Source organism: Barbus barbus (genome assembly GCF_936440315.1).
Source record: "Barbus barbus genome assembly, chromosome: 13".
NCBI lineage: Eukaryota > Metazoa > Chordata > Actinopteri > Cypriniformes > Cyprinidae > Barbus > Barbus barbus.
The window spans coordinates 5,514,479-5,542,119 of NC_136741.1; the positions used below are offsets into that span (position 1 = coordinate 5,514,479).

The 27,641-nt window shown below is 37.4% G+C and overlaps 2 protein-coding genes across 7 annotated transcripts; both read right to left on the minus strand.

Moving 5' to 3' along the window:
- Positions 1 to 81: 81 nt before the first annotated feature.
- LOC306879359 (spermatid perinuclear RNA-binding protein-like) lies at positions 82 to 18,232 on the minus strand. 5 transcript variants are annotated; one of them, XM_079432218.1, is made up of 19 exons: positions 18,174 to 18,232; positions 17,613 to 17,784; positions 16,521 to 16,638; positions 14,510 to 14,730; positions 14,198 to 14,363; positions 11,038 to 11,185; positions 10,188 to 10,279; positions 9,748 to 9,843; positions 9,543 to 9,654; positions 6,529 to 6,626; positions 5,897 to 5,996; positions 5,455 to 5,535; positions 5,096 to 5,286; positions 4,816 to 4,950; positions 4,582 to 4,707; positions 2,774 to 2,917; positions 2,577 to 2,673; positions 1,208 to 1,537; positions 82 to 1,131 (listed from the first exon to the last, which is right to left on the minus strand). In XM_079432218.1, exons 2-19 carry the CDS (start codon positions 17,765 to 17,767, stop codon positions 992 to 994), a joined length of 2,550 nt encoding a protein of 849 aa, XP_079288344.1. In that variant the 5' UTR covers positions 17,768 to 17,784; positions 18,174 to 18,232; the 3' UTR covers positions 82 to 991. The 5 variants fall into 5 exon arrangements, with proteins under 5 accessions (XP_079288344.1, XP_079288347.1, XP_079288346.1 ...); XM_079432221.1 differs by having other exon boundaries at positions 392 to 1,131; positions 5,096 to 5,283; positions 5,455 to 5,532; XM_079432220.1 differs by having other exon boundaries at positions 392 to 1,131; positions 5,455 to 5,532.
- A 3,334-nt stretch (positions 18,233 to 21,566) lies between these two features.
- On the minus strand, positions 21,567 to 26,351 carry LOC306879370 (prostaglandin E2 receptor EP1 subtype-like). Of its 2 annotated transcripts, none has more exons than XM_079432239.1 (3): positions 25,590 to 26,351; positions 23,515 to 24,419; positions 21,567 to 22,532 (listed from the first exon to the last, which is right to left on the minus strand). In XM_079432239.1, exons 2-3 carry the CDS (start codon positions 24,364 to 24,366, stop codon positions 22,263 to 22,265), a joined length of 1,122 nt encoding a protein of 373 aa, XP_079288365.1. In that variant the 5' UTR covers positions 24,367 to 24,419; positions 25,590 to 26,351; the 3' UTR covers positions 21,567 to 22,262. The 2 variants fall into 2 exon arrangements, with proteins under 2 accessions (XP_079288365.1, XP_079288364.1); XM_079432238.1 differs by having other exon boundaries at positions 23,515 to 24,416; positions 25,590 to 26,027.
- Between the last annotated feature and the right edge of the window lie 1,290 nt (positions 26,352 to 27,641).

Genomic DNA, 27,641 nt, shown 5'->3' on the forward strand with positions numbered 1-27,641 from the left:
ATGACAATTAAAATATTTCTCAAAAGCCTATGATATTCACATTTCAATATGTAAAATGATGTATGGATAAACAAGTAAACTCAAATTCATCTTCAAATTTTACTTAACAATATACATGCTATTCTACACAAAGATTTCACAGCAAAAAGTCACATGTACCACAACCTGAAGGAGGACATTTTTTTTTTTTTTTTTTTTACAATTATTCAGAAAGGTCTTTTTTTTTTTTTAATAAGTATAATCTAGCAGTCGGACGACAAGAGGGCATACATTAGATTGTGTACAACAGGTTTTTCAGAAAAGTTTAGATTGTTAAAAATGTAAGAGACCTTTGCACAGCAAATATGATACAGTGGGCTAAGTAATTTATCAAATGAATCAGGAAAGCAATTAAAAATAGAAAAAAAAGGTTTATTTTTGCACAGGTCAAAGATATGACAGATAACATCCACCCCAGAGAACACAAAACCTCCTGCACTGGCCTATTTAACAGCAAATAGCTACATTCTACATAAAAGACGATACTAAGATTAAACTGAGTAACTCAAATCTCTTAAAAATCCAAACAAGAAACAGCTGAAGTGGTGTCAGAGAAGTAAACAAAGTCTGGGTTCATTGTCCACATTCCGTCCAAAAAAAACAGCTAAAAATTTAGAAGCAAAACAAGAGGATGATCATAAATATACCTTTGGGAAAAAACTGAATTATGTGAGACAATTTCCATTTGAGTCACACCAAACATTTAGGCACAGACAGAAAGCAACTTCCATCCTGATGTATTATTTCCTGAAACTAGTGGTGAATCAAAGCCATGCTAATTCTGTTACTGAGGTGCAGTTCAAATGGCAAAATTAACAAAACAGTATAAAATCTCAAAAGGTTTAGAGCGAACTCAGAGGACACTGTAGGCTATAGAATTACAGAAATGACTTCTCAATTGTTTGAATGAGCGTCTGTATATTTCTGAGCTGGGAGACCGAATGCGTTATGTTTATCTGTATGTGAAGTCTGTGCTAGTGGCTCCACTCGTGTAGCCGCCCAGGTTGGGGTAGGCGCTCTGGGTGAAGCTATAGCTCGGAGTTGTTGTTCCAGGTGGCCCAAACGTTGCTGTTCCAGGTGGTCCACTGTATGCTGTTAAAAAATTAAATACAAGACTTTCAGATAGTTCTGGCTTAAAAATAAATTACTACACAGCATTCAAACTCACCTGCATAATTGAAATCGGGTGGTCCTCCCATTCCCATGCCAGGCCCTTGATATCCGTAACCGTAGTCTGGTCCAACTAGAGGAGCTTGTTGATTTGTTGTTTTGCTCTGGGTTTGAGCTGGAGTCTGATTCTGGCCCTGGCCGACGGGCTTTTTGAACTGTGAATAGGATTGGGTGTACTGATTATAATAGCCAGCCATTGGCGGTGGGACAGCTTGGTAGGTGGCCGTGCTGACGGTTGAGGTTGCAGATGGGTCTTCCTGTGGATTCATAGGTGTGCTGGAGTTGGTAACAGACTGGGCTGGGGTTAATCCAGCAGTAGTGGTGGAGCCTGGGGAGACAAACGGAGAGAGATGAAAAGATAAGATGACATCCACATTAGAGAAATAAGTAACATGCATTTCTTTCTGGATAATAGTTAACAAATGTCTTTGTAATATCCACTACAGCTTATTTGCATAGGTACATACAACTGTTCAAACATCTAAGATTTTTATTTTTTTAAAAAGACATCTCGTGCTCATACAAAGGATGCATTTTTTTTATTAAATACAGAATATTTGTAATATCTTAAAATATTAGAATTAAAAAACTTTTGCGTGTGCGCATATATATATATATATATATTATATACACACAAACACACACAGTGTTTTTTTCCTGTGATGGTAAAGCTGAACTTTATGTGATACACCAGAAATTATTGAAAAATGCTGATTTTGTGCTCATTAAATTTTTTTTTAATTATCAGTATTTAAAACAGTTTTTCTGTTTAATATATATTTTTCCAGAAGTCTGCTAAATAGAAAGTTCAAAAGAACAACATTTGATTGAAATGGAAATCTTTTGTAACACGATACATTTTTTTGACAAATTCAATGCATCCTTGCTGAATAAAAGTAGTTATTTCTTAAAAAAACAAACAAAAAAAAAAACAAAAAAAAATTAAACACCCAAACCTTTGAACTGTATAAATATATAGAAATTGTATATTAAAAGAGGGTTTGTCAAACAGATTTTTCTACTTAGTTTAAAAAAAAATAATTTTATAGAAGTTTCACACATAAGTACAATTTCTAGACCTACACAAAACCAGAAAATTAATCAATACAGAAATTGTGACATTTTATGATTTATTTTTAATGACTTTTCTATGCCTAAAAATCATAAAAAAGTATTTAAAATACGAGTAAGAATTAAACAGTATCCAAAATACTACATTTGCCCAGTCCTAAAGAGCACTTTCTTTGTGCATGCAGAAGCATTTTTTCTGCTTCCTCAGTATTCAAGGGATAACCAAACCGTGGAAATCAAAACGGTGATGCTAAATTAGAAAGATGAGGCTTATGCCTTTCATGATGTTAGTTTACCTGCAAACTTGCCAATGTTGAATCCTCTACCTCTACCTCTGCCTCTTCCTCTACCTCGATTGCCTGCATTGTAAGATACTCCAGCCATACCAAAGCCCTAAAGAAAAAACAACAACAACATGTTTAGACCAAAGAAGAAAACAATATTAGAAAAGAAAGCGGCCAAGAGAAGATCCAGAATAACACATCGCCTTTACCATAGGAGGAAATCTCTTTTTCTTGAGTGGGTCTGCAGGAGAACCTTCTGGAAAAAGCTGTTCTAATGCTGCAAGTGCTGCGTTGGCTTTGGCTAATTTCTTATTTGATCCAGAGCCCTGGAATTTCTGCCCATCAACCTCCACCTGAAAGAAAAAACACATGCACATGAGAACAATAAACTATTATATTTGAAGCGAGAACAACTGCAGGAAAACTAGATTTAAACAGCAGCACCATCTCATGCTTATTCAAGGTGGTCACCATTAGAAACAGGATTGAGGGCAACAGAAAAAAAAACAGTTGCTGTCAATGACGCAGGTTGAATTTGTATGACTCACAGGAATATGAAGACAGACAGAATATTGGTATTGTAGCTGTAGTGCACTTTTTCCAAAAGTGAATGCAAACAAATGGATAGTATTTTTATGAAAGTTTTTAAATTAAAGTGACAGCATATCAGCAAAATTACATCCCACATCACCTACAACTTCATATGATGAATAAAAATGGGAAGCAGAACTAACATTACTGATGTCCTCAACTCATATAGAGAGCTGTCGGGTTCATGGATTGCTTGGAAACTTCAGGCTTTTATTATTTGTCCTTGTACATTTACATCAAAGTTCTGGCTATTGTGATGGCAGGCATGCTACTTACTTGCTCAGACGATATATTCAGGATATATGCCTTGTAGGATATTTTCCTTACTATCAGTGATGTTACGGCTAGTCAGATCTGTTGTAAAAACAGTTGAACCTCAAACAATCATATTCAGTAGAGCTTTAAAATGTTCCTCCGCACAAAAACTCAGTTTTATGTTTGAAACAGAGGTTAAGAGAGAGCCAAGAATATCAGTGTACCTCTAATAATACAATATGTTAAAAAAAGACGCATGAAACATGGATATTATTGAAACAATTTATTCATATAGCCATTATTTACTGTTGAGTTGCTCATGTTGACTTTGACCAGGTTCCTAGAGAAAAGAAAGAAGGTCCGTTTTAATAACGGATTACTATACATTTATGATGAGCGAATGGTGTTGATCTACGGTTGATGAATTATTGCTAATATTTGTTTTGGTGACAGTTTCTTTAGTGGTATTATTTCTTTAGAAAATAATTGAGTGTACATATGTTGATTGCTTTTTCTGTTTGTGAGAAGCTGAAAACAAAAAAACGAAGTCCCCGATGTATATTAGGCTGATGTGATTTTACCATTTGAATTTTATTCCTGGTCATTCTACATGATTTTGGGTTGCACAAATTGCACCAAGGACTTCACTGCTGTAGCCTATATTGACCCTCGTCACAAGCACACTTCTCATAGAAAAAGACTAAGAAAACGCAACAAATTCTGTATTTTGATTTTACAATAATTGGGCAATTAATCAAAAATGGATTTTCAGTCTTCAGTGTCACACAATCCTTCAGAAATCATTCTAGTATGCTGATTTGATGCTTAAGAAACATTTAGTAGTATTGAAAACATTTTTGCTGATAGATATTTTTGTGAAAACAGTGAAACATTTGTCACTATGCAGTGTAACCACTGTTTCCTCACTAGGTGCCACCCTATGTCTTCACAAAACGTCAGAAAACTAAAAATGAAATGTTCAAAGCAGAAACTGAAAAATGTCATGATCGATTTGCTGTCCCTCATGCCGATGCCACAGTACAACTCAGTACGTTAAAGAACTCCAGCTGAGAGTGATATTGGCATCACTGTGACAGGGCATTTTCATTGTGACATTTAAAGTACAAGGACACTAGCTCAAAATAAACTAGCTTTAGTCAACATGTCTAACCTCAATGGTGAAGGTCTTGTCATTGAAGCGTCCCTTGACAGAGGTTAGTTCATATTTCAGACTTCTCCGCTTCTCGTTGAGCTCCATGACGGGATTCTTGCCATGTTTGGTGAGGATGGGGCCACCCTGCAAGATGAAGTGGAACCAATCATGCCAAACCAATTGTAGACCTACAGTCTACACAGGCATCAAACCTCAAAGCTATTCAAGGAGGATCAATCTTTGAATGCTAACCTCATTTCCGTCATCAGACCCCGTAGGAGTGGTTTCATCGGACCCGGTGACTGCAGGCGCGGCAACAGACTGGCTCTTATTTTCATCCGCAGGCTTGGTCTCTGATGGCAAGGGCACACCTAATGCTTGCAGAACCTGTGTCATGGACATGGCATAGATAACAACTGAAATTCATACAATGTTTATTTCACACTTATTAAAGAAAACAACCCTGGAAACTGTTCAAAAAGTTTTTCAAAATTAAGACTTATTAACTTATTAAGACTATCAGCTGACTCACTTTCTGGGCAACATGAAGCTTGGCGCTGCGTTTGGAGGGGCCTGTAGCCTCATAAGTTACCCCATCCACCTCTACAGCCATTGTGAACTGAGGTTCATGTTCAGGCCCAGTCTGTGATGCCAATTTGTAGAGGGTTCCAGGCCGTAGCTGGTTCAGCTTCATCAGGGCATTTGCTGGTTCGCGTCTTTCTGCTAGGGGGAAAAAAAGGGGTTATGAAAAAACAATACGGCTGACTTTGTATATAATACATATTTCATTAGATGAGGTATACTGTATTTTTTTAACACAATGAATATAAAATTGGTGCAGGGTAACATAAGAGGATGATGGAAAAACAGTCTGAAATTGAGATGCGTTACCTTTTCTCGGAAACTTTGGCTTCATTTCCAGATCACCTGCATCATAAACTTCCCTTGGCCTCTTTACTGGAATATCAGCTACTACAATTTAATTAAATGAAAGGGAGAAATGTGGCATGATAATAGGTTAACAGACACAGAAAACATGGTTTTCTTTGCTCTTATGAAATAAAACATAACATAATACTATGTAGACATATTAGCATTCAAATGCAAAGGTCTTTATCCAGTCCAATATTCAATGCCTATTCAGTGATTAGCAACTGGATCAACCCTAGAAAATGACAATGAACTACAGCAGTAGTTTTCAAGCAAGCAATCCTAATAGGCGTCATATACAAGAGAAGCTTTAAAAGATACAAAAGCAAACATAGCCTACTTATTTTATGAGGAGAAAACCAGTTCAACTGTTTTTGAACACTAGAAAAAGTCACTTTGGTACCTCGGTTTTGTTCGCTGAGCATTCTAGAAGCTTTGGAATTGAGGCGGTCCATTCCAAGAACTTTGTAAAGCTGCCCAAAAGCTGACAGTCTTAAGGCAAACTAGAGGTGAGAGGAAAGCAACAAATAAATAGTAAAATATCTAAATGGGGTTTCTCCAAGGTCGAAAATGTATCCGCTATAATAACCATCTTATCTGGCCTTAGTCTTTTACTCTCATGTTGCAGTATTTTTTATTCCCATCATCAAAAAAGAGAAATGTTCACAAAGAGAGTTCATAGTGTTCACCGCACTGTTTAAAAGAGCTTTGTGTGAGGAACAGAAATAAAAAGAAAGCACTGTATGCTGATTACCACATATTTGCATATTTGAAAAGATTTGAGTGCAAATAATAAATGTCCTTTTTTTTTATCTCTTCTGTCACTTTTCGTTTTTGAGCATTGAAATACATATTCACAATGAACAGTTATTTTATGGAAAACAGCTGCATGAAATTTTCATTGTGCTCCACCATATGGGTTAGGAGTTTAGAGTGACACTGGGCCAAGTAAATAATGACCATTTTCATTTGTATGGTTTCTAGAGCAATACACTCTAAAATAAAGTCAAACTACAGTATAAAACCGCAAGTAACCTGTGCACTCTGGGTAATGTCTTCTCTCTGTTGCGGTGTAAGATGGGCGCCAGCATCAGTGTTGTCTCGCTCACAGGGATCAGAAATGCCTGGACCATCTGTTGAGAAGAGTCATGCTCAGTAGATGACTCAAAACTAGTGATCGACCGATATAGATTTTTTTATAACCGATACCAATTATTTGCATGTTTGTGTACCCGATAACCGATATGCAGAACCGATATTTATTTACTGTTATAAAGTAAATAAATGACTGTGTGAAGTACAGACTTCCCTTTGGTTTTTCCTCCTTTCAGTCATCTTAAAAAAAATGTATAGAGAATTAGCTTTCAGGTTAAATTTAATCTTCATGTTACGATATGGTATGAAGCAATATCATTAATATTGATATACAGTAGTATGATACGAGCGCATCTGAAAAATATCTAGGGAGGACACAGACTGAACTGCTGCGGAGAAAGTGCATAATACAATTTGTTCTAAACATGTGACAAGCTTTATATGAAGAGCATTAAAAAACTCGTAAGATATAGTAGCCTATAGTTTATAGCTTCAGTTTGAAGCAGCTCGCGCTCGCCCCGTCAGATACCCTGACAGAAAGGCTTCCGTTGACAGAGATGCTACTCGCGCTGTTTAATGTGTTTGAGATGTGCTGTTTTCCTTAATGCATAACTTACATTTCACAGGTATATTCTCCATCTGTAAATGTTAGAAAGTCATGGAAATATTTCCATTTTGCTGTCAGAAGTGCATGAGCTTTTGCTTTGCGATTCTCCGCTAAACTTTACAGACTTCATTTAGCCGTGCGCGTGCACACCAAACAGACAAAGCGCAATGAAATAGGAGCGCAATAACTCTGACTAAAATATACATTTTGCTGAAATATTTATAGCTGGACAATGTGACATATGTATAATTTTATATACATATGTATAAACCAACAAGTGTGTGTGTATGATAGCACTAACTGTAAAGTGTAATGGGGTAATCAAATTAGCCTTTTTTACTCAATTAGTCTGTGCTTTTTTATTATTATTTTAATTTAGTAAATTTAACTTCTGCTTTAAAATGATTATTTTTGTTTTTAGATTGCAATGTTACAGTGTTAGAATATGTGATTTTAACCCTTTTTTGCACATAATATATGCCTACATGCATGCATTGACTTATTTAATCCAAATACAAAATACAGAGATACATACCGTATACCGCAAATCAGCTAAAAAATACAGAGATATGAATTTTTGCTCATATCGTCCAGCCCTAATTACAACAATAAAAAACATTTATAAAAAGCATCACCAGCAACACTAATATTAGCAGTAAGCAAAATAAATGTAGTAGGGATGTAACGATTACCGGTTTGACGATAAATCATGATAAAATTCCCCGCGGTTAGTATTACCGTTTCATATTTTAATTATCATTAAAACCGTATTCGATTACCGTGATTTAAACAACTCGCGATAAATAAATACTGTCCAGCATAAAGCAGAGTTTTCAGTAACAGTCTCACGTGCGCACAGCAGCACAGTAGTTTCGTTCTGAGTGAAAACAGGGCGGAAAAGCTGGGAGGTTTTAAAAGAGTGCTAAGGGAATTATACAAATTAATATATCAATGAATTAATTATATGAATGTACCTCTGAAGGTTCGGACTGTCTTCAGAAACGATTTGATGGCATTTTGTTCTCATCTTCGCTCCATGTAATACCTAAAGGAAGTGTTCGCGGAGTTCACAGGAATCAGCTGTAATTCAGCTTTTCCGTATAAAGCGCCACCTGCTGTCAGAGAGTGGATTTACAGACACTTATTTACATTCAGTCTGTGTGCAGTTTCTGTCTGGCCAAAAAATTGACCAAATTTGCATGACCTGCTGTAAATTTTAACCGGTTGATGAAAAACAAACTTACTGTTTAAACTTAACTTAAACAATTTAGATATGCTATATAGAATTATTTATGGAGCAGATAAAATACATATAATCATTTATTAATTATCATTTTAATTTAACCCTTTTCTTTAAAGGCTGAAATGTGTGGTCTACCTTTATGTTAAACTTTTTCAAAGCTTTATTTGAACATTTACATTATTTATTTGAACATGCTATTAAACTGGTGTCAGTCAAATTGTCATTTAAAATCCAGACCTCACTGGTAATGTTATTGTTTTAGTGATTATGCAAACAAAAAGTCATTTTATTTGCTGTTTGTTGATTTTTAAGTATGAAACTTGGTGAAGTGATTTATGTTTCGGTACTTTTTGAACATCTCCAGCACATTTTAACAATACCGTGATAATACTGATAACCGTGATAATTTTGGTCACTATAATCGTGATTAGAAATTTTCATACCGTTACATCCCTAAAATGTAGAATGTCTAATGTTTTCAAATGGAGAAAATAAATAAAGGACAGAAGTCATATCAACTTCATTTTTATGTTTAATGTTAATGTTAACATTTAATGTTAATTCACTGAATAATATTCTCTGGAATATAACAAACATTACGCGGCTTCACGAGACTAATGATGAGCATATAGACAACAGAGAGAGAATTAAATTCAGCCCTTTTATTTCTAACATGCGCCAATTCATGGCTGTGTTATTTAATTCAGGCAAAGTTACGTCTTTATTGGGAGAGGGCTTGACAGATTATTTTGTCATATTTCTTAGAGCCAAGTTGCATAAATACATATCAGGCATTTATGCAATACATCTAATTTGTGCATTAATAGCTATTATGTTAAATAAAGTTTACTAACTACAGCAAATCAAGTACCGGTACACACCGTTGTTGTTTTCTCGTCTCCCCTCAGACGCGCTGCAATATCGATCCTGCGCGCAATTCTCAAAACACCCACAAGATGACGGCGTTTATTGTGAAGACGATATTACAAAACCGATATCAGATTATGGTAAAATGCTTAAATATCGGTAAATCGATATATCGGTCGATCTCTACATATGCTCAGTCACTCAGAAATACAGAAAATGCTTTGTTTCAGCCTTTACCCTCCATTAGTATCCCTGACGCAAGACACTCCAGAACTCTCCGGAACGCCTCTCCAGGTCCCAGCAGCCTCTCGCTGGTTGAAATAGCCTTCTGACAGAGCAGCTCAAGAACCTATATAGAATTAAAGAGATATACACAGAAAATTGACCTACAAATATATTGTAAAGATATATGTATTTTTTCTGGTTTTTGAGGTGGACTCACCCATCCTTTGAGCGGGGCCCACGTTGAAACACGGGAACTCAAGTCCCGCAAGATCCGAATCACGATGACACACGATTCAAGCCCGGACACTTTAGCCTGTTAACCCAAAAAAATAGCAAAACCGTCAACACTTTATCATGCATCTTCAAAGAACTTCTAGATGCTTTTTATAGGACGTTTTGTATGAAGCAGATCAATCTGTCCAAATTATAGGATCTGACCAATAACGAAAAAATTGCAACCTGGGAAAGATACATCTGACATTTAAACGGAAACAGGTTATGCGCAATTCAGTTTAAAGTATTTATAGACGTTTCAGAATTCAAACAGCCTTAAACATTTTTCAGAGAATCTCAATGCGCAAATATGTATTTTCCCCAGGTCAAAGGTCAGATTAAGTTACAAGTCGACTTTTAGACAAATAAAGACGGGATGCAAACCTGGAACCACTTGGCCTGGCGGAGAGACGCCAGAGAAGCCAGGCATTTCTGCCTGTCCAGAGCGTCCTGCGGAGAGCTTTCCGCGCACGGTTCTAGTGACGAATGGAGTAAGAAGACAAGGTACAGTTTGACCAAGGGGGGTTCTGTCATCTGGCCAGGGGGCAGACGCAGTGTTCCCATGCCCACAAGCAAGAGGAAGAGGGGGAACTGTTCGGGAAGTGATCTAACACAAAGCTTAGTCTGTTTGAACAGTGATTAATCTTCTTTAAATTACTCTACTTCTATAGACATTTCACCCTCCTCTTCTGTAGGCCAACTGCGTCCCCCCTTCCGAGACAGAGAGTTTCCAGTTGGTCAAAAGTCCAGCGCCCCTAAAATTGACAAACTAGAAGGCTTGGTTGAGAAAGTCAATTTGCAACCACAGGCAACAAAAGCAATACCTTAATTTAAATGAAATAGGTTGTGTACAGGGTAAAAACTGCAGCAAAATACAAGTGAAATCTGTTCTAGATGAACAGATTACTTCTTAAGCACAAAAACGAATATTACATACAATTAAGCTAAATGCAATGATCTGAAAAAATAAGCATAATAACAAGCACATCGTAAAATATAAGTCTAGTGGTTAATTTTTGCTGCAATGCAAACCCTTCGTATCGCTTTAGGGGTGACGTTCGGAAATCTCAACGTTCAACAGTAAAATGCTGAACAATAGCGAAGACAATACTTGCAACATTTAAAATGCTTAGAAGGAACCACCACTCATTTGATACAGCAGGACTTTTATTTTCACTCCTCCGATGTACTGATGGTCTTTTAGGTCCGAAAATGAAAAAGAGTGAGATCATACCTCCAGATGCCTCTTTTTCAACCTGCTCCCTGATCAGAGGTGAGGTCAGATTGATGCTCAGTTTCAGACTGGGCTCCGTCAGCCTAGTAACAATAATAGCAGCATCTTGGATCGATGGAGTGATGACGTATTTCTCCTCAGTAACATCCTTTCATTGAAGAAAGCGAGAGGAGAAACTGCATGTCAGTTCAGTTTTTCATCAATATTGGCATGTAAATAATGATCTGTCTTGCATGGAATCTGCACCCACAAAAACTCAAGAAGATACCAAAGGTTCGATACATCTACTAGCATTCAAAAGTTTGAGGTTGGTAAAATTTGAAAGAAGTGAAAGAAGTCTCCAAAGCTGCATTTATTTGATACAGTAAGACATTTTTTTACAATTTAAAATAAGTTTTCAATTCTGATACATTTCGAAATGTAATTTATTTCTGTGACGATAAAGCTGAATTTAAAAAACCTTAGGTAAGGTTAGATGCCATATTGAATATATATATGAAAACAAGGCTGTCAGGGATAGACTTACAGTCTTTACAATGTACACACTGTATAAAGTACATCATAGTATACTTTATAAAGTTTTTTGTCTACCATTAGTTTTATTTCTGAAAGATGTGTCAAAAGAACAATCTGTATGTTGTTAAACAATAAAATCCATGAATACACTGCACTTCTATCCCTCACAGCCTCAATGTCATTTCTGTCAAAAATTAAATGTGGCACTACCCTGACTAAGGTCTATTACCCCAGGTTTCAGTGTCAAGCAATCCCTCAGATTATTCTAATATGCTGATTTGGCGCTGAAGTTTCGCTATCAGTATTGAAAACAGTTGTGCTACATAACATTTTTGAGGAAGCTCTGTTAATGAACAAAGTTCAAAACTTTTTAAATATACATTTTGCAATATTTTAAATGTCTTACTGTCCCTTGATCAATTCAATTTAAATACATCCTTGCTTGGAAAAAAAAAAAAAAGGATTAAAAAGGGGTCACATGACGTTGCTAAAAAGAACAATATTTTGTGTATTTGGTGTAATGCAATGGTTTTGTGGTTTAAAGTAAAAAAAAAAAACATTTTCCACATACTGTACATTGTTACTCCTCTAAGCCCCGCCTCTCTGAAACACGTCGATTTTTACAAAGCTCATCGTTCTGAGAAGCAAGGTCTGCGTTGTGATTGGCTGAATACCTCAAGCATGTGACAGAAATGTTACGCCCCTCACCGTATTGTGATGGTGTTTCCTAACGCCGATGAGACAAACAATAAAACCCATTACAAACTAAGCATTTGTTGCATCCAGTGGGGACATAATTACTGAATATAATGACATATAAGGTCTTTATACGTACTTTATGGTAAAAGTTACCATGTCTGCATTCGTGATCGGAGAAACGACAAACAACAAGAGCTACTCTGCACTAGGGCTGTCAAAATGGCTGAAAAACTAAATTTGAATTTTGTACCTAAATATTATTATTATAAATTATATAAATATATAAAAATATATATAAATTATATTCGAATTTAAAAAGGCATAATTTCAGTTAGAGGAAAAAAAGCTTTTGACTTCTCTCCTGAAACCGCAAGAGGGTGCATCGAGCAAAAATATTACTAATCCACGGTTCTTCAAAGTATAAAATAACACTACAATCTTTGAAAAATGTGCATAATGTTTAACCATATATAATTAAGTTGCTTAAACAATTAAAAACAAAAAAAGCATCATGTATATACACTGTTTAATACAAAGCACAGAAAACCAATAAAAACATGAGATGCAGTGGAATGGGGAGAGACCCATCCCACCATAAAGTTGAGACATGTTTTTTAAAAGTGGAACTTACAATAATTTTAAATGGCTTTCTAAATATCCAACTCTCTTTTGCGAGACGCGAGTGCAACGGTGATAGATGAGCGGTGAACGGCTTGGTTCCAGTTTTGACAAACAACATCATCTCAGCATTGATGCTCTCTTTTCCCGCAGTATTTTGAATGAACAACGTATCCAGTGGGTTCAACTGGATAGGTTAAAAAAGCATTAAAATGCAATGACACCTACCTACATCATCGCATCTCGTGCGCCACTGATAAGGCTGTCTGACGCACATCTAAAATTCGAAGGCAAAGTTTTGCATTTGAATGAATTATTTTAAATTCGATGAATATTCGAAATTCTATTTTTGTTTTGACAGCCCTACTCTGCACAGCTCAAAACTCGCATTTGAATCGTCAGTGGCAGAAATGTACTTACAGGCTGTGAGTCAGAAGCGGCAGACTGTCCTTGCAAAGTTGGAATTGCCCCACTTTATAGAAACAGCCTTTGAGCAAGCCAACAATGTAGACCACTCTCCTGCCAGGTTCAGGAAATAGTCCTCCGTAAAATGCGCTGCACACACTCGAATATTTGCATTGTACTGTTCTGGAACAGTGTTGTAAATACAACTGAACCACTGATTTCTAGTTGTGTCCTCTTTTGGAAGCCCAAACAAAGTAGTTTCACTTTCACAACGAAACACAGCGTCTCCATGACATGGCGGTGGCAGAAGGAACAGTACTACAGCAAGAATAAAAATCACATCCTCTTTCTTTGCGTAAAAATTTGGGCGGTGCTATGAAAATCATTTGGACGTGTTTAAATGAGCCGTTTTAGGGGGGCGTGGACAAGTCACAACTTCTATAAAGAATCTCTCTTTGGTTTTGAGACTTTAGTCTTTGCAACTTCAGGGATCATATCTATGCATGAACAGCTTGTAACACTCCAAAGAGAAAGGAAAACTTGAAATCGCATCATATGACCCCTTTAATTTTCCACAAAAAAACAAACAAACTTATTAACACCAATTTTTCAGTAGTCTATTTGTTTATTGGAAATATTATCCAATTTTATAAAGCTTTCAAATACCAATAAACTATAGTGCTCTTATCTCTCTTGAAACTTTTGCTACATTAAAATACATTCTGCATAAATACGCCAATTTTTCTGCTTCATGCATTTAGCAAAACACAAAAAAGCTGTATGTACTTGCATAGATTTGCATTATGCTTGTTTCTCGAATGAGGCCCAATCAATGAGAAAAGCAAGTATCTAGACTTCAAAATTCTATAATAAAACATTCTATATTCTATAACACAAATTAATAATAAAGGGTGAGAAAAACCTTTATGAATTCCGAGAGTTTTCCAGAGATCAGCCTGAGCAGAGAGCTGGTAGGCACATCCCTGGAGAGCAGCACCAACTCTAACTCCAAGTCATCTTTCAGCAGGAGTCCTTTAGCCACTAGGCCCACTCTCAAAACACCACGCAGTTTACTTTGAGGTGAAGCACTGCAGAGAGAACAGTACAGACTCTGAGCAAGAGGTTATACTTCCACCGAAACTTACCCAGTGACTGCTTAAACATAAAACAAAATGCTCAGTTTTAAAAATCTAAATGCATTATTGCAGGTGACTTCTCTAACCAACACCCATACCTTCCAGCATCTGCGGCACTACTCTCTTTCTCATGTAACCAATCAGAGACAGACTTCACGGCACACTCCACATTAGACACCATGCTCTGCACTGCATCCAGCTGCTCTGCTGATGGGTACACAGTTGTGTGCTTGGCCTTTATATAGCGATCCTCATTCACAAACGTTCGCTGAGGTGGTGGCCTCATTGGTGGCCTCATTGGCGGCCTCATTGGTGGAAGCTGTAGAGTAAAAGAAGAGTTGAATTTATGACACTTGATTCAAAACGCTGCCTTTGCACTTCCTCTGTTCTCAACACGGTCTTCTGTTATTTTAGGCAAACAATGATGGGTACAAACATTAGCAGTTTAATCTAAAAAAAAAAACAACAACATGAGAAATAGTCTCGCAGAGAGAGAGAGAGACTATTTAATATCTATATTAACGAACTGGCATCAGCACTTGCCAAGTCCTCGTCTGACCCTCGAGGGCAGAGAAATCAAATGCCTCCTGTATGCAGACGATCTTCTGCTGCTGTCGCCTCATGAAGAGGGGCTGCACCAAAGCCTCTCCATTTTGGAAAAGTACAGTAATGATTGGGCCTTACCGATAAACATGGAGAAGTCGAAAATCATGATCTTTCAGAAAAAGCCTCGTCTTGCTGATAAAAAATATGAGTTTACAATTGGGGGAACAATTATTAATCATGTCACCTGTTATAATTATTTGGGTCTGACAATCTCAGCCTCTGGACCGTTCAATACTGCAATAAAAGATCTGACAGATAAGGCACGCAGGGCTTCTTACAGTCCCCTGTATCCTGTTCAAATTCAACCCACCCATTAAACTGTGGCTGAAAATCTTCGATAGCATCATCAAACCCATTCTTCTCTATGGCCCCAAATTGAAACTAAACTATGAAACATTGGACAAAAACCCTGTTGAAATATTCCACCTTGAGTTCTGCAAAAAACATCTTGGGAATTCACAGAAACGCCCCAAATCTAGGCTGCAGGGCAGAACTGGGCAGATTCCCTCTGCTATCTGGAATACAAGAGAGAGCAGCGAAGTTCTGGTTCCATTTATCAGACACGCCGACAGATAGCTACCATCACTGTGCTTTCACTTATCTTAGAGCCAGAGAGCACCGACTGTGTTCTCACTGCACAGAGAGAGAGTGTGTGTGTGTGTGTGAAAGAGAGAGAGACTGTGTTCTCACTGCACAGAGAGAGAGAGTGTGTGTGTGTGTGAAAGAGAGAGAGAGAGACTGTGTTCTCACTGCACAGAGAGAGAGAGTGTGTGTGTGTGAAAGAGAGAGAGACTGTGTTCTCACTGCACAGAGAGAGAGTGTGTGTGTGTGTGAAAGAGAGAGAGAGAGACTGTGTTCTCACTGCACAGAGAGAGAGAGTGTGTGTGTGTGAAAGAGAGAGAGAGAGAGAGACTGTGTTCTCACTGCACAGAGAGAGAGAGTGTGTGTGTGTGTGAAAGAGAGAGAGAGAGACTGTGTTCTCACTGCACAGAGAGAGAGAGTGTGTGTGTGTGAAAGAGAGAGAGAGAGAGACTGTGTTCTCACTGCACAGACGGACTCAGAGGGCGAGCTGCACTTCCTTACAGAGTGCAGCAAATATAAACACATCAGAGATGCCCATTTCAAACAAATAGTGCTAGTGTCACCTGAATTCCAGCAAACGAGCAACACAGAGAAACTCTCATATATATTGGGAGAGAAGGAAAAGTGCATCGACCTGGCAGCGCAGTATGTGTAGTACTCCTGCCATCAAATGAGAAACAAAGGCTGAACCCTCTTTACCATTTACAATAACTCTCTGTATTCTTTTAATCTGTTATTTATAAGTTGGACATATGTGTTTATTTTTCCCCTTTTTTGTTAATCTGTATGTTTGCATAATATACTTATTGCTTTGGCAACATTGTGATATGTTACACAGTCATGACAATAAAGCTAATTTGAATTGAATTGAGAGAGAGAGAATAAATTTGCATTGTAAATTTAATATTCAGAGTTACTTACGTCCTCTGGGTGCAGATTCTCCTCTTCCCACTTCCTGTACTCAACAACATATTGGTTGTACTGCCTGAGGTCTTCTTCATAACACAGGCAGTCATACCAATAACGCAACTCTTCATACCTGCAACAAGAATTTCATTTCATTGCATCTTTATATACCAGACATGCCCTAACAAGGGCCCGTGGGCCAAAATTGGCCTGTGATGACTTGATTCGGCCCACAATGTATATATTACAAGAGCAGGGTGGAAAAAAGCATGCCATTAAAGCATATGTTCATTTTAGATTTATGGTAACATTTTTTAAGTTTTATTGTTCCATTGAAATGTAAAACATTGATTTTGAAAAAAAAAAAACTAGTGCTGGGCAACGATTAAATGTGATTAATCGCATCCAAAAGTTTTTGTTTATATAATATATGCGTGTGTACTGTGTATATTTATTATGTATATATAAAGACACACATACAGTATATATTTTGAAAATATTTACATGTATATATTTATATTGATATAATAAGTAAACAACATTTTTCTTAAATATATACATGCATGTGCGCATTTATACACCGTACACACACATTATGTACACAAAAACTTTTATTTTGGATGTGATTAAATCGCACTAGCCCAGCACCTTTTTTTTTAAATTTAATAAATTGTAATATACAGTAATATAGTTGGATATAATGCAAAATTTACTTTTTGTCCATGCCCCCAAACAAGTTTGATTTTTGGCCCTTTGTATTAAAAAGTTTGGACACTTCTGTTATTATACATACATTTAAGCAGCTTATTCAAAGTATGACAGAATGCCTCTCAAAAGTACTGTATTTAAAAAGGGTCCCAATTTTGTAATCATTAAATTTCCAAGACATGCATCCATGAAACTTAGGTAAAAAGGCATAATAGACCTAGCATAAAAAGCCATTTCTAGCCTTTTTCTGACCAATTCATCATTAAAAAGAATATATATATTTTTCAAAACATTGAAATTACAATTATATATTTTCTACACACAGGTTTTCTTCAAGGCCATAGCAAACCTGTTTAGAGCATTCCCAACATTACATTTTTGAAGTATGAGGCGTTTTACCGGTCGTAGTCCTGCGGGTGGAGGCGGTAACCCTCCTGCATGACATTATCCCAGTACAGCAGCTCCTCATAGGCCTGGTGCTCGTCCCAAGCAGGTGGTGGTCGAGGAGGAAGAGGTCCTTCCCTCCGCCTCGGAAAATTCCCCATTTGAGCCATTTTCTTCAAACAATCAGCTGCACACAAATCGCACGTTTATGGTAAATAAAGGATTCAAACAGAAAACCCCATCAAAACAAACATGGAGTTATCGAGTTAACAAGCCAGCCAATTAATGATTCCCGGCGGACTAATTATTAAATCTGAAACTTCATAAAGCTGCAAAAATGAAACACATTTTCAAAATAAAGCATCTATCGCGTCTGTACAAAACATCAGATATCGGCGAAGCACGCTAGCACGCGATTTATGCGAAATCAACGATTCATATTTACCGGTAACGTTAACCGTTACAGCAACTAACTTAGTACAGCCAAAATTGGTAGACGTCTTTAAGATCGCGTAGATTTTAATATCGCGTGTCCATGTATTTCTTTACATAGCTAAACAAATTTGTTGTACTCACCATTCACTCAGGTACTCAATGGAAGCATAAAAAGCTCCACTTCCGGGCCATGTGTTGACCCCGCAGCGCATGCGCACTCAAATTTCGCCTCGTCTAGCGGAGACACGAGGAACTCCATTTATTTTAATTCAGTTTCAGGGCAATGTTGTACATCTCAAATGCATTCAAATGCATGCATTCATAAAAAAAACCTTATACATACATTAGGGCAGTTACATAAATTTGAAAAGCTTTAGAATTTGTATTGTTTTTATAAGCTTCTTATTTGGTGATCTCATATTAGGGTTTCAAAGTATATTTTAAGATCAGTGTTACAAAATGTAATATATGATGGTTTCTTTTGAGTTATTTTTGACTTATGAATATAAAACTTTGCTAAGATAATTAACAGATTGATAATGTAAATTTGTTTCTCAGAAAAAGATGGGTTTTGAAAACAAAGTAAATTATCATGAGGTTCTAAATTAAGGGCTTTGTTTACTTTTTTAAAGTCAACCCAAAATGAAATAGAACAAGGGCAAAAGAAAAAAAAGGTTCAGTACCTTCAACATACTTTACAAAAGGTACATTTATAACAAACACTATGAATATATCTGCTAACAGTTACATTTACAGGATAACGTGTGAATAATTTTGTAAAGTACTTCTTTTACTTTATTAGAAATTACATATTTATATGGAAACATCCAAATGCTATGCCAAGATATACAATGAGGTTTAAGCCATTTTGATTTACATGGAGGATTGGATCCAACATTAAAAAGATTTCTTATAAAACTGTTATTAAAATGTTTATCAAAAAAGGAAAGACCGTTTACAAAAAGTTGGGGATTTTTTAGGTTTATATCATTGATATTTACATCAGAGAATTTGGTTAAAATTATTATACCACTGGGAATAGCCTTAATTACTTTGTTCAATTATTTTTTGTTTACAAAAAGCCATATTTTGTAATAAAATTTGGGTATAATTGCCCATTCTTGTCAATAAGATGGTTTACGATTAATATGTTATGCTGAACCCAATTGTCCATACAATGACTTGTTATTATGAGTGATATTACAATTATATTGGACATCTTCAGATTTAAAGCTTAAGGTTAAAACTTTGTGATCAGTGAGAATAGCAGGTGAAATTTTAGTTTGCAAAACATTTTGATCTAATTCTGAGGAAATTAGCCAAAAGTAAATTCTCGATTGCTGAGTCATTTGCTTATTGCTCCATGTAAACTGTCTAACAGAGGGGTTTCTATATCTCCATATGTCTTTGAGAGCTAAATTATTGCAGTCTATCTAGAGCATTATCATGAACCATATTGAAATCTCCACCAATAATTACCTTTGCCATTGGAAATTTAGTTGAGAGAATATTATATCCATAAACATTACATAATATAAACATATTAAGCCGAATTCAATAACTAAAATTACCCAATGTCCTTTGACATCACATTGGTTATAAATAATTTTTCCTCCGAGGCTGCCTTTCAAAATGACCACACCAGCTGAATGATTAGTTCCATGTGCTAACCAGAGTTCATCACCCCACTGGTTCTTCCAAAACAGAACGTCTTCTGCACTAGAGTGGGATTCTTGTAAAAAAATTAAATTTGCCTTCATTTCTTTGCAAAACAAAAATATTGCTTTTCTTTTTACAATATCTCGAATGCCCTTTACATTAAGAGAGATAAGTGATAACTCCATTATGAAGTAACGTCTCAGTTACGTATGTAATCCTCGTTCCCTGATGGAGGGAACGGAGACATTATGTCGTGACGACATTATGGGATTCACTAGGGAGCCCCAATCATCTCTGACTTTAAGAGAAAACGCCAATGAATATTGGCTAGTGGATTTTGCATACTTGAGCTACTCCCCGTGCATACGGGTATAAATAGGCGACAGGTGCATTCAGAGAACGTGTCCCTGGCACCCAGTGATGGTTCAAGATTGTGGCATGGGGACATAACGTTGCTGTTCCCTCCATCAGGGAACGAGGGTTACATTCGTAACCGAGACGTTCCCTATCTGTCGGTCACTACGGTCCATGGAAAGCGCCACAACCTGAACCCCGTCACAACCTTATGGCATTGCAAATGTTGACAAGCAAGCACGTGACAGACAAATGCCATGCAAAGGTCGTAATCTTCCCATCGCCCCAGCGCAAATTCGCTGACCTCTACTGGAGATAGCCAAGCCGCTGTTCCTTTCACCACAGAATTTAGAAGGGATTTCGACCTTCAATGAAAGATTGCTTCAAATCTTTCCTATTTGTTGTTACAGCTTGGCAGTAACGACGGGGAAGCAACATCCTGCGGAGGCCACATCCTGCCCGAATGGAGGTAACATGTGGAGACACTGACATGGACTAACCCAGGCCTGGGGCAGTACTACATATGAAATGGGACTTTGAGGCAGATCCTACCTAGGAGTAGGGAGGAGAGCTGCCAACAGAGCCAGATAGAGTGCTCTGTCAAAAGGAAGACACGGGTTTACAGAGGGGTAAACCTTACCGTGGAAGAATACACATATGAGATTGTCTGTAGGGAATCAAGCCATATGGACACCTAGCCCAGTACAGGGGCTGACCAGAGACCCGGGCGAGCAAACACCAGTACTGGGCCTGGCGTCAGACTGCTCCGCCCAGTCTGACCGCCGAGGGTGCTGGAGGAACTCCACCAGGGTTTGCCGTCTGGGGAACTCTACTGGAGGAGGAAGAAGGCGCTCACATCCCCGGGTGAGGGGGAATGGCACAGCAAGCGTGACACCGGCCAGCTCTTCCCACCACTTACCTATTACCCAACACACGGGAAGAAACTGGCTCAACGCGGAGACTGAAAATCTCACGAAGGTGTTCGGTGTCGCCCAGCCCGTAGCTATACAGATGTCTGCCAGAAAGCACAGGAGGAGGCAACACTCCGTGTGGAGTGAGCCCTCACCCCCAGGGGGCACGGCTCGACCTTGAGATAGGTACGCCAAGGCGATGGCATCCACGATCCAGTGGGCCAACCTCTGCTTGGAGACAGCCTTCCCTTTCTGCTGACCTCCATAGCAGACAAGGAGCTGCTCAGAGCTTCTAGTGCGCTCTTACAGGACACAGCAACGCCAAGGCTGGGCCTGCCTCCTCCGAGGGCAGTGCTTGCAGGTTCACCACCTGATCGCGGAAGGGCGTGGTGGGAACCTTGGGCATGTATCCAGGCCGGGCTCTAAGGACAACGTGAGAGTAATAATGATACTGGGTATCATTATTCTGGCTTTTGGAATATCCTGTTTGCTTATAAGTTAGAGCCTGGTTTACTGAGCTTCATGCATCAAATTAGTAACGAAGTGAAAAATAAATAAATGTATAAAAACTGATTTCATAGGTAGCAACAGAAATGAAATTCAAAACCAATAAGCTTGTTTTGTTTTATTATAATGCGGCTCAATGTAAAATAACAACATTAAAAGCCTCCAGAAAATTGGAGGGACAACACAAGAAATAAATTGCACAATAGTATGAACATTATTATTCACATGAGCATTTTTGCACAGTAACACAATTGCAAGACAAACATAAGGGAAAACTGTCTTCCCCTTCTGAGGGGAAATAATGTTCACCACATAAAATATGGGTTTACCTCACAGTTAATAGATTGTTGATGATCATGCTGTACAAAATCTGATAAGGTTAACATTTCTTTTCAGTAAAACAAAGATTAAAATCTCGGTTTTCATGCCCAGGGCCGTCATCATGGGGAACAACTAGGGACACATAAAAACACTGTCCCAGACCTAAAGCTACAACACTGGCCGAATTAATGCCTCAATTACTAACACCAGTGTATTTTCTGTATTGAGGGCCCAGGACAGCAAATAATTGCTGTTCTCTCTTTCACAGGCATGAAAGTTTCCAACCAAATCCTTATTATTAGTGCTTTACAAAGAGTAATAGGAATACTCATCTCATGCTTTATTTATCTTTGTGCAAATTTGCTTAAATAATTACATTCTTAACATAGAGAGTGCAGTACATGCTGTAATAAAGGGGCCAGTGAGATCCTCTGTGACACAGAGTAGGTCTTCTGTTGTTATTGATGCACACTCAGATTCACACTCTACTGACAGGATTCTTCTCAGAGCTGGGGAAGGAATGGATCTCCCAGCAGCGAAAAGTGCTTTCCTTAAAGTCTGTTGGACGTTTGGTGATCAAGTAAATCTTTTGGAGGACAGAACGACGAAGAAGAATGTAGACCCATGGGTCCAGTATCTGGTTCCAGGATGCTATCCGCACTCCCATTATCATTAGGGTCTTAAAGGTGGCAAGGTCATCTCCAATAGAGCCCTCGTATGACTGTTTCACTGTAATTAGGCCAATAATCTAAAGTTAAGAGACAAAAACAAAACGCCATAAGGATTATGACAAAATATCCAGGTTTAAGAAATCCATAGTCCAGTCTATTAAAATATTAGTTCATATACTTATACTATTCTATGTAATTTTGTTATAAACTGTGTCCAAAAAAGCTTTGATACCTTAAGAATGCTTCATTAAATAAATAAAATTTAGACACTGAAAGCAGTTTCTGCCTCACAGAAAAAATACATTGAAAAGTAATCATAAGATAAATTTGAAAATAAGAAATAAAAAAATATCATCACAATGTGAAATATAAAGTTGCAGCTGATATATAAAATTGCAATTAGCTTTGTAATTGTGTTTAATCTGTGGCATAAATGGGCTTCTGTTCAGTTGTTTAAACTTTTCATTTATATGGAGTACAACATTGTCCACAGATTCAAATCTTCCTCAAAAAAGTGCTCAAGTTGTTGGAAATGCACAAAATAGGTCAAAGAAACGATTACTTTGTGGCTATTTGAGATGCTTTCTTTTCTTCTTGTTTTAAGCACGCTTGCATGGCAGAAAAAGCACTTTGTTGCCAAAGTCTTGTCACGTTTTTTTCAAGAATATCTGGGCAACAATTTCAAAGACTGCCAACATAAAAACGCAAACAATCTGAGTGAAAATGTGGTCAGTTTCTCTATAAAGTAACCAAACTTGTCTACCAAAGGTCTACTTCCAATATAGTCTTTATTTACATTTATTATACATGTATGTTCATATACGCATATGCGCCCTATTTAAATGATAATTTAAATAATTTCTATTTTTGTGCTTGGTTTTCACTGATTTTAACTACAGTGTGTTATTTTAGCGAGCTTTCTTTTCTTATTTCTTTCAAGACAGTTTTCATGTTTATAGTGGTTTTACTATTATGCCAGCATATATAGGGCCCATTTTCATGATGAGGCTACTAATCCTACTGACCTGCTGTTGAATTATTGCAACTGCTCATACTCACCAGAAGAGGGCTCCAGCAGATACAAGATGTGACCATTATGCCTACAAGTTGCACCACCATCTCAATATCATGGGATCTAGCTGATCGATGGTTACAGGGTTTCTTTCGTATCCTCGCTAACACTAGCGTCAGTCCACTTATGGTGTTACACACCAAAGCAACAGCAAGGGATGTCAACCCCAGTCCTGAGAACAACATAACAAAGGCCACGTCTGCCTTCTCTGTGTCCTCCAGCACTTTAATGAAACACCAGGTTCCAGGATATTGGTAGGTATATGAACCCAGCTGAAAGCAGGGCAGAAGAGCAATGCAAAGAGCTGCTAACCAGATAACAGAAAGAGAGAGCTTAGTCCTTGTGGTTGTAACCAGAGATGCATGGAGCAGTGGCTTTGTCACCCCTAAACACCTCTCAGCTGCCATGGCACAACCAAGAAAGAGCGGGCACAGTCCGAAAAACACCATGCTGCCTCCTAGAAACTGGCATAATGGGTCCGCCCGGTTGTATTCTTCAGCGGGTACACCTCCAGAAAGATACAGCCTCATGACTATTGCACCAGGTATGATATGCCCCACAAAGTCGGTGACCACCAAAGAGCTGGCGAACAGGAGAAATGCTTTGGATCGTCGACGTAGGCGGGCGTATGCGTTTGCCAGGATAAATAAAGCCACAATGTTAGACAGGATCCCCAGGGTCATCGAGAGCATCGCAGCTATAGGGCCGCTCGGGATCGGTCTCTCCGAGGTGACATTCTCAGAGTCGGCAAGTGATGGAGAGGTCGGCCGTCTTTCCCATTGACTGTCATTGGAAAATGGGCTGAGTGGCGCAGCGCCTGATGAATTGCAGTGATGCATGGCTAACTCAGTGGAGTGTTTAGCTGCGGGGCTCCCATCTTCATGCAGAGCTGCTGATAGGATAGAGAAATATGTCTTAGAACAGATCATTTGAAAGACATCAAGAAATCAAAATGAGTAATGTAGCCATTATGTGCATTTTAAAGGTACAAGCTTTCTCTTTCTTGCTTACTGAATACTTTTAATCATTTTTAAAAATAAAGAAAGCATTATTCCCAGATAAATATATAAAAAAATGTATTAGTGTGATTGTCAAGTCACATAGCATGTTTAATGTAGCGAGTGCCGTCTATTAATAATCTTTGAAATAAACACAAATTTTGCATTTTTTAACCAATTTTGTGTAATATGTTTTGTCATGCCAATCAATTAATGTGTCAAGAAAGAGATAACTTTCAGTAAATGTAGTACGTCATTATTTTTTACAGATCATCCACATACAGTGAACAGTATACGTGCAGTACTATAATTCAGCAAAAAAGTTTGTACGTTTTTACAGAAAAATACTCAAATGTATCCTACATTCTTGTGTTACATTTTCTGTTTTATGGACCAGGCAAAAATATTTTTTTTGTAGATTATTGGAGTACATTTTACACGAAAACACTATTTTAGTCTTTCCGATTCAAAAATTCACATTTAATTCAATGTGTTACTTGCCATTTGACTATGAATCTATTGGGATATTTTTGTTTCACTGACCATTTTAAAAAGCACCCCCACCCAAACTTCCTGAATAAACAGGAAATGTATCATTATCCCAAGTAATTTCAAGCAGTCTTTAAAACATACAAACATGTGCAACTATTTTAGATTTTGTCTCAGAATGTTAAAATTACATTTATATATCTGTTTGCCATGCAATCATATTGTCATCTAAAAAAAAAAAAAAAAAAAAAAAGGAAAGATCTATTCAGGGCCAAGCCAAACATTACAGCTGAGAGAAACATGTTCTGACAGAGGCTACTGACAGCCACAAATCGTTTAAAAACATTCCTCAGCGTTCATTCGCCTGCATTTGACCCCTCAATGTTATGGAGTCAACATCTCCCCTGAAGAATGCTACAATGAGTCATTTTATAGTGAGTCATATTTAATTGGTTGCATGTATGCATTTAAAAGCATTGATCCAGAAAATATATAAATTGTATGTTACAACAAAGTTGGGTTCCTGTGACACGGCATCTACTTACAACTCAGTAAAGACCAATACAACTGCTTACCGTCATTAATGAATATCCACTGGAATTAAAGCATCATGTAAAGAAAAAAGAAAAAAACAAGATTGCCTGCGTGCGTAAAAGTTCAAAAACTTATTTTTGTCCTATGTAAACAAAAGAAAAAAATCATTTCATAAACAAAAGTAAATGTTACTATTAACGAAAGAAAAATGTAAATTGCTACAGTTACAAATTAAATTATATATTATAACTGGTGAATGTACAAAAAAAATAGTGCATCGTCATATCCATATATTCCATACGAGCGCCTGGTCATCTTTAATAAAAGAAAAAGGTAATGCAGGTTCGGCTAGGTTAAAATAAAAAAGTTCCCCATAAGATAATAAGTCGTTTTAAATGATTCATAGACTCGTAGTTTGACTGTGGTCCGTTCCACCGGCGGACGCGCGCGCTCTGAGCAGCCGCTTCAGTACAGTGTGTTTCTGACGGAAACATGCGGGTGACTATATAACCCCTCCCTGATGAAGCTCACTGCTCTTAGGTGAGTGTGAATCACTCTTACCACCGGCCTGAGAGCTGCATTTCTCTGATATAAAGATGGGGCTGTTATTTAAAGCCTTATTGTTAAGCGTATTAAACAAGCCACTATAGCTATTACCAACTAACACATTATGTTTGAGCAACTGCTTACAGTAACTTTAGGCTAATGACAGGTATTCATGCATTATTCAAATACTCAGTAATTCTTGTGATAAAGACGATTTCGTATTTCCCTGCTCTCTTAGGTCTGACCTTGAACATACTATCAAATGTTCCACTGAACCAGATTTTTGTAGATTGAAGACTGTGTCTGTGTTTGCTTAATTTTTTACAACCTGGCAAACTAGATTGGCTGCACACTTGTGGTTTGGATTCAGACTAACAGCAATATTTTTACATGGTGATATTAAAGAAGGCAAGAGAAAAATGAGATGTTGACCACAGCGGTGACATGGCCGGTTAAAGCAATGATTACTTTTCAAAGACTGAACAACTTATGTATTTATTGACTGGATTTTAATATGCATTGAATTGCTTTAAGATATAGACTATATAGCAACAATGTGACCCTGGACCACAAAACCAGTCATAAGGGTCAATCCTTTAAAACATCTGAAAGCTGAAAGCTGCTTTCCATTGATGTATGGTTTGTTAGGATCAGACAATATTTGGCTGAGATACAACTATCTGGAATTTCAGGGTGCAAAAAAAATCAAAATATTGAGAAAATCGCCCTTAAAGTTGTCCAAATGAAGTTCTTAGCAATGCATATTACTAATCAAAAATTCTCAAAAATTACTATTTCAAAAAGTTTAGATGTATTTACAGTAGGAAATTTTAAAAATATCTTCATGGAGCATGATCTTAATGATTTTTGGCATACAAGAAAAATCTATCATTTTGACCCATACAAAGTATTTTTGGCTATTGCTATAAATATACCCCAGCGACTTAAGACTGGGTTTGTGGTCCAGTCTCACCAATATGGTTTAATTAGGCCGAAATCAAAACTCTCTATATGACATTTACTTCACATTGCACATATATGTGTAATGTGAAGTAAAAGGGAAAGTGGCTGGTTGTCACACAGGCTATTTCTTAATAAATACAAGGTTGTGAAAATGGGTGCTTCCTCTTTCAACACTTAGTTCAACAATGTAGTTCAGTTAAGTACAATATATTTTTAGTGCATTCTGTGCTAAACTAAAATTTGAGTATTATTCTCTATGTCGCTATATTTGTTGTGTAAACAAGTGACTAACCACATTACATTTAAACAAGATTTGGACTGGTCAGTTTAACAATGTTCTCAGAAGAAGGATATTTGTTCTTAAATAACAGGTTGGGGCAAGTTGTCACATGTTTTAAATTCAATAAGTGTTTTGTGCAGTTCCATGACCATGGCCTTTTTTTCTTGGAACAACAGAACAAACCAAAACACACAAAAGAAATGTCAAAATACCCCAGAACTAACCCCATACTCCCCGAATGCCACTGAATATATGGAAAATTGAGTGTATAATGAAGTGATTGAGGTGGAAACATTTGCCCCAA

Coding starts and splice junctions, on each gene's coding strand:
- LOC306879359 (XM_079432218.1), bottom strand. CDS start 17,767: ATGGCTCAAATGGGGAATTTTCCGAGGCGGAGGGAAGGACCTCTTCCT. Junction 6,627..9,542: donor GTCAGGGATACTAATGGAGG/GTAAAGGCTGAA, acceptor TCTTCTCAACAG/ATGGTCCAGGCATTTCTGAT. Junction 1,538..2,576: donor CAACATTGGCAAGTTTGCAG/GTAAACTAACAT, acceptor TTGTCTCCCCAG/GCTCCACCACTACTGCTGGA.
- LOC306879370 (XM_079432239.1), bottom strand. CDS start 24,366: ATGCATCACTGCAATTCATCAGGCGCTGCGCCACTCAGCCCATTTTCC. Junction 22,533..23,514: donor TCTGCTGGAGCCCTCTTCTG/GTGAGTATGAGC, acceptor TCTTAACTTTAG/ATTATTGGCCTAATTACAGT.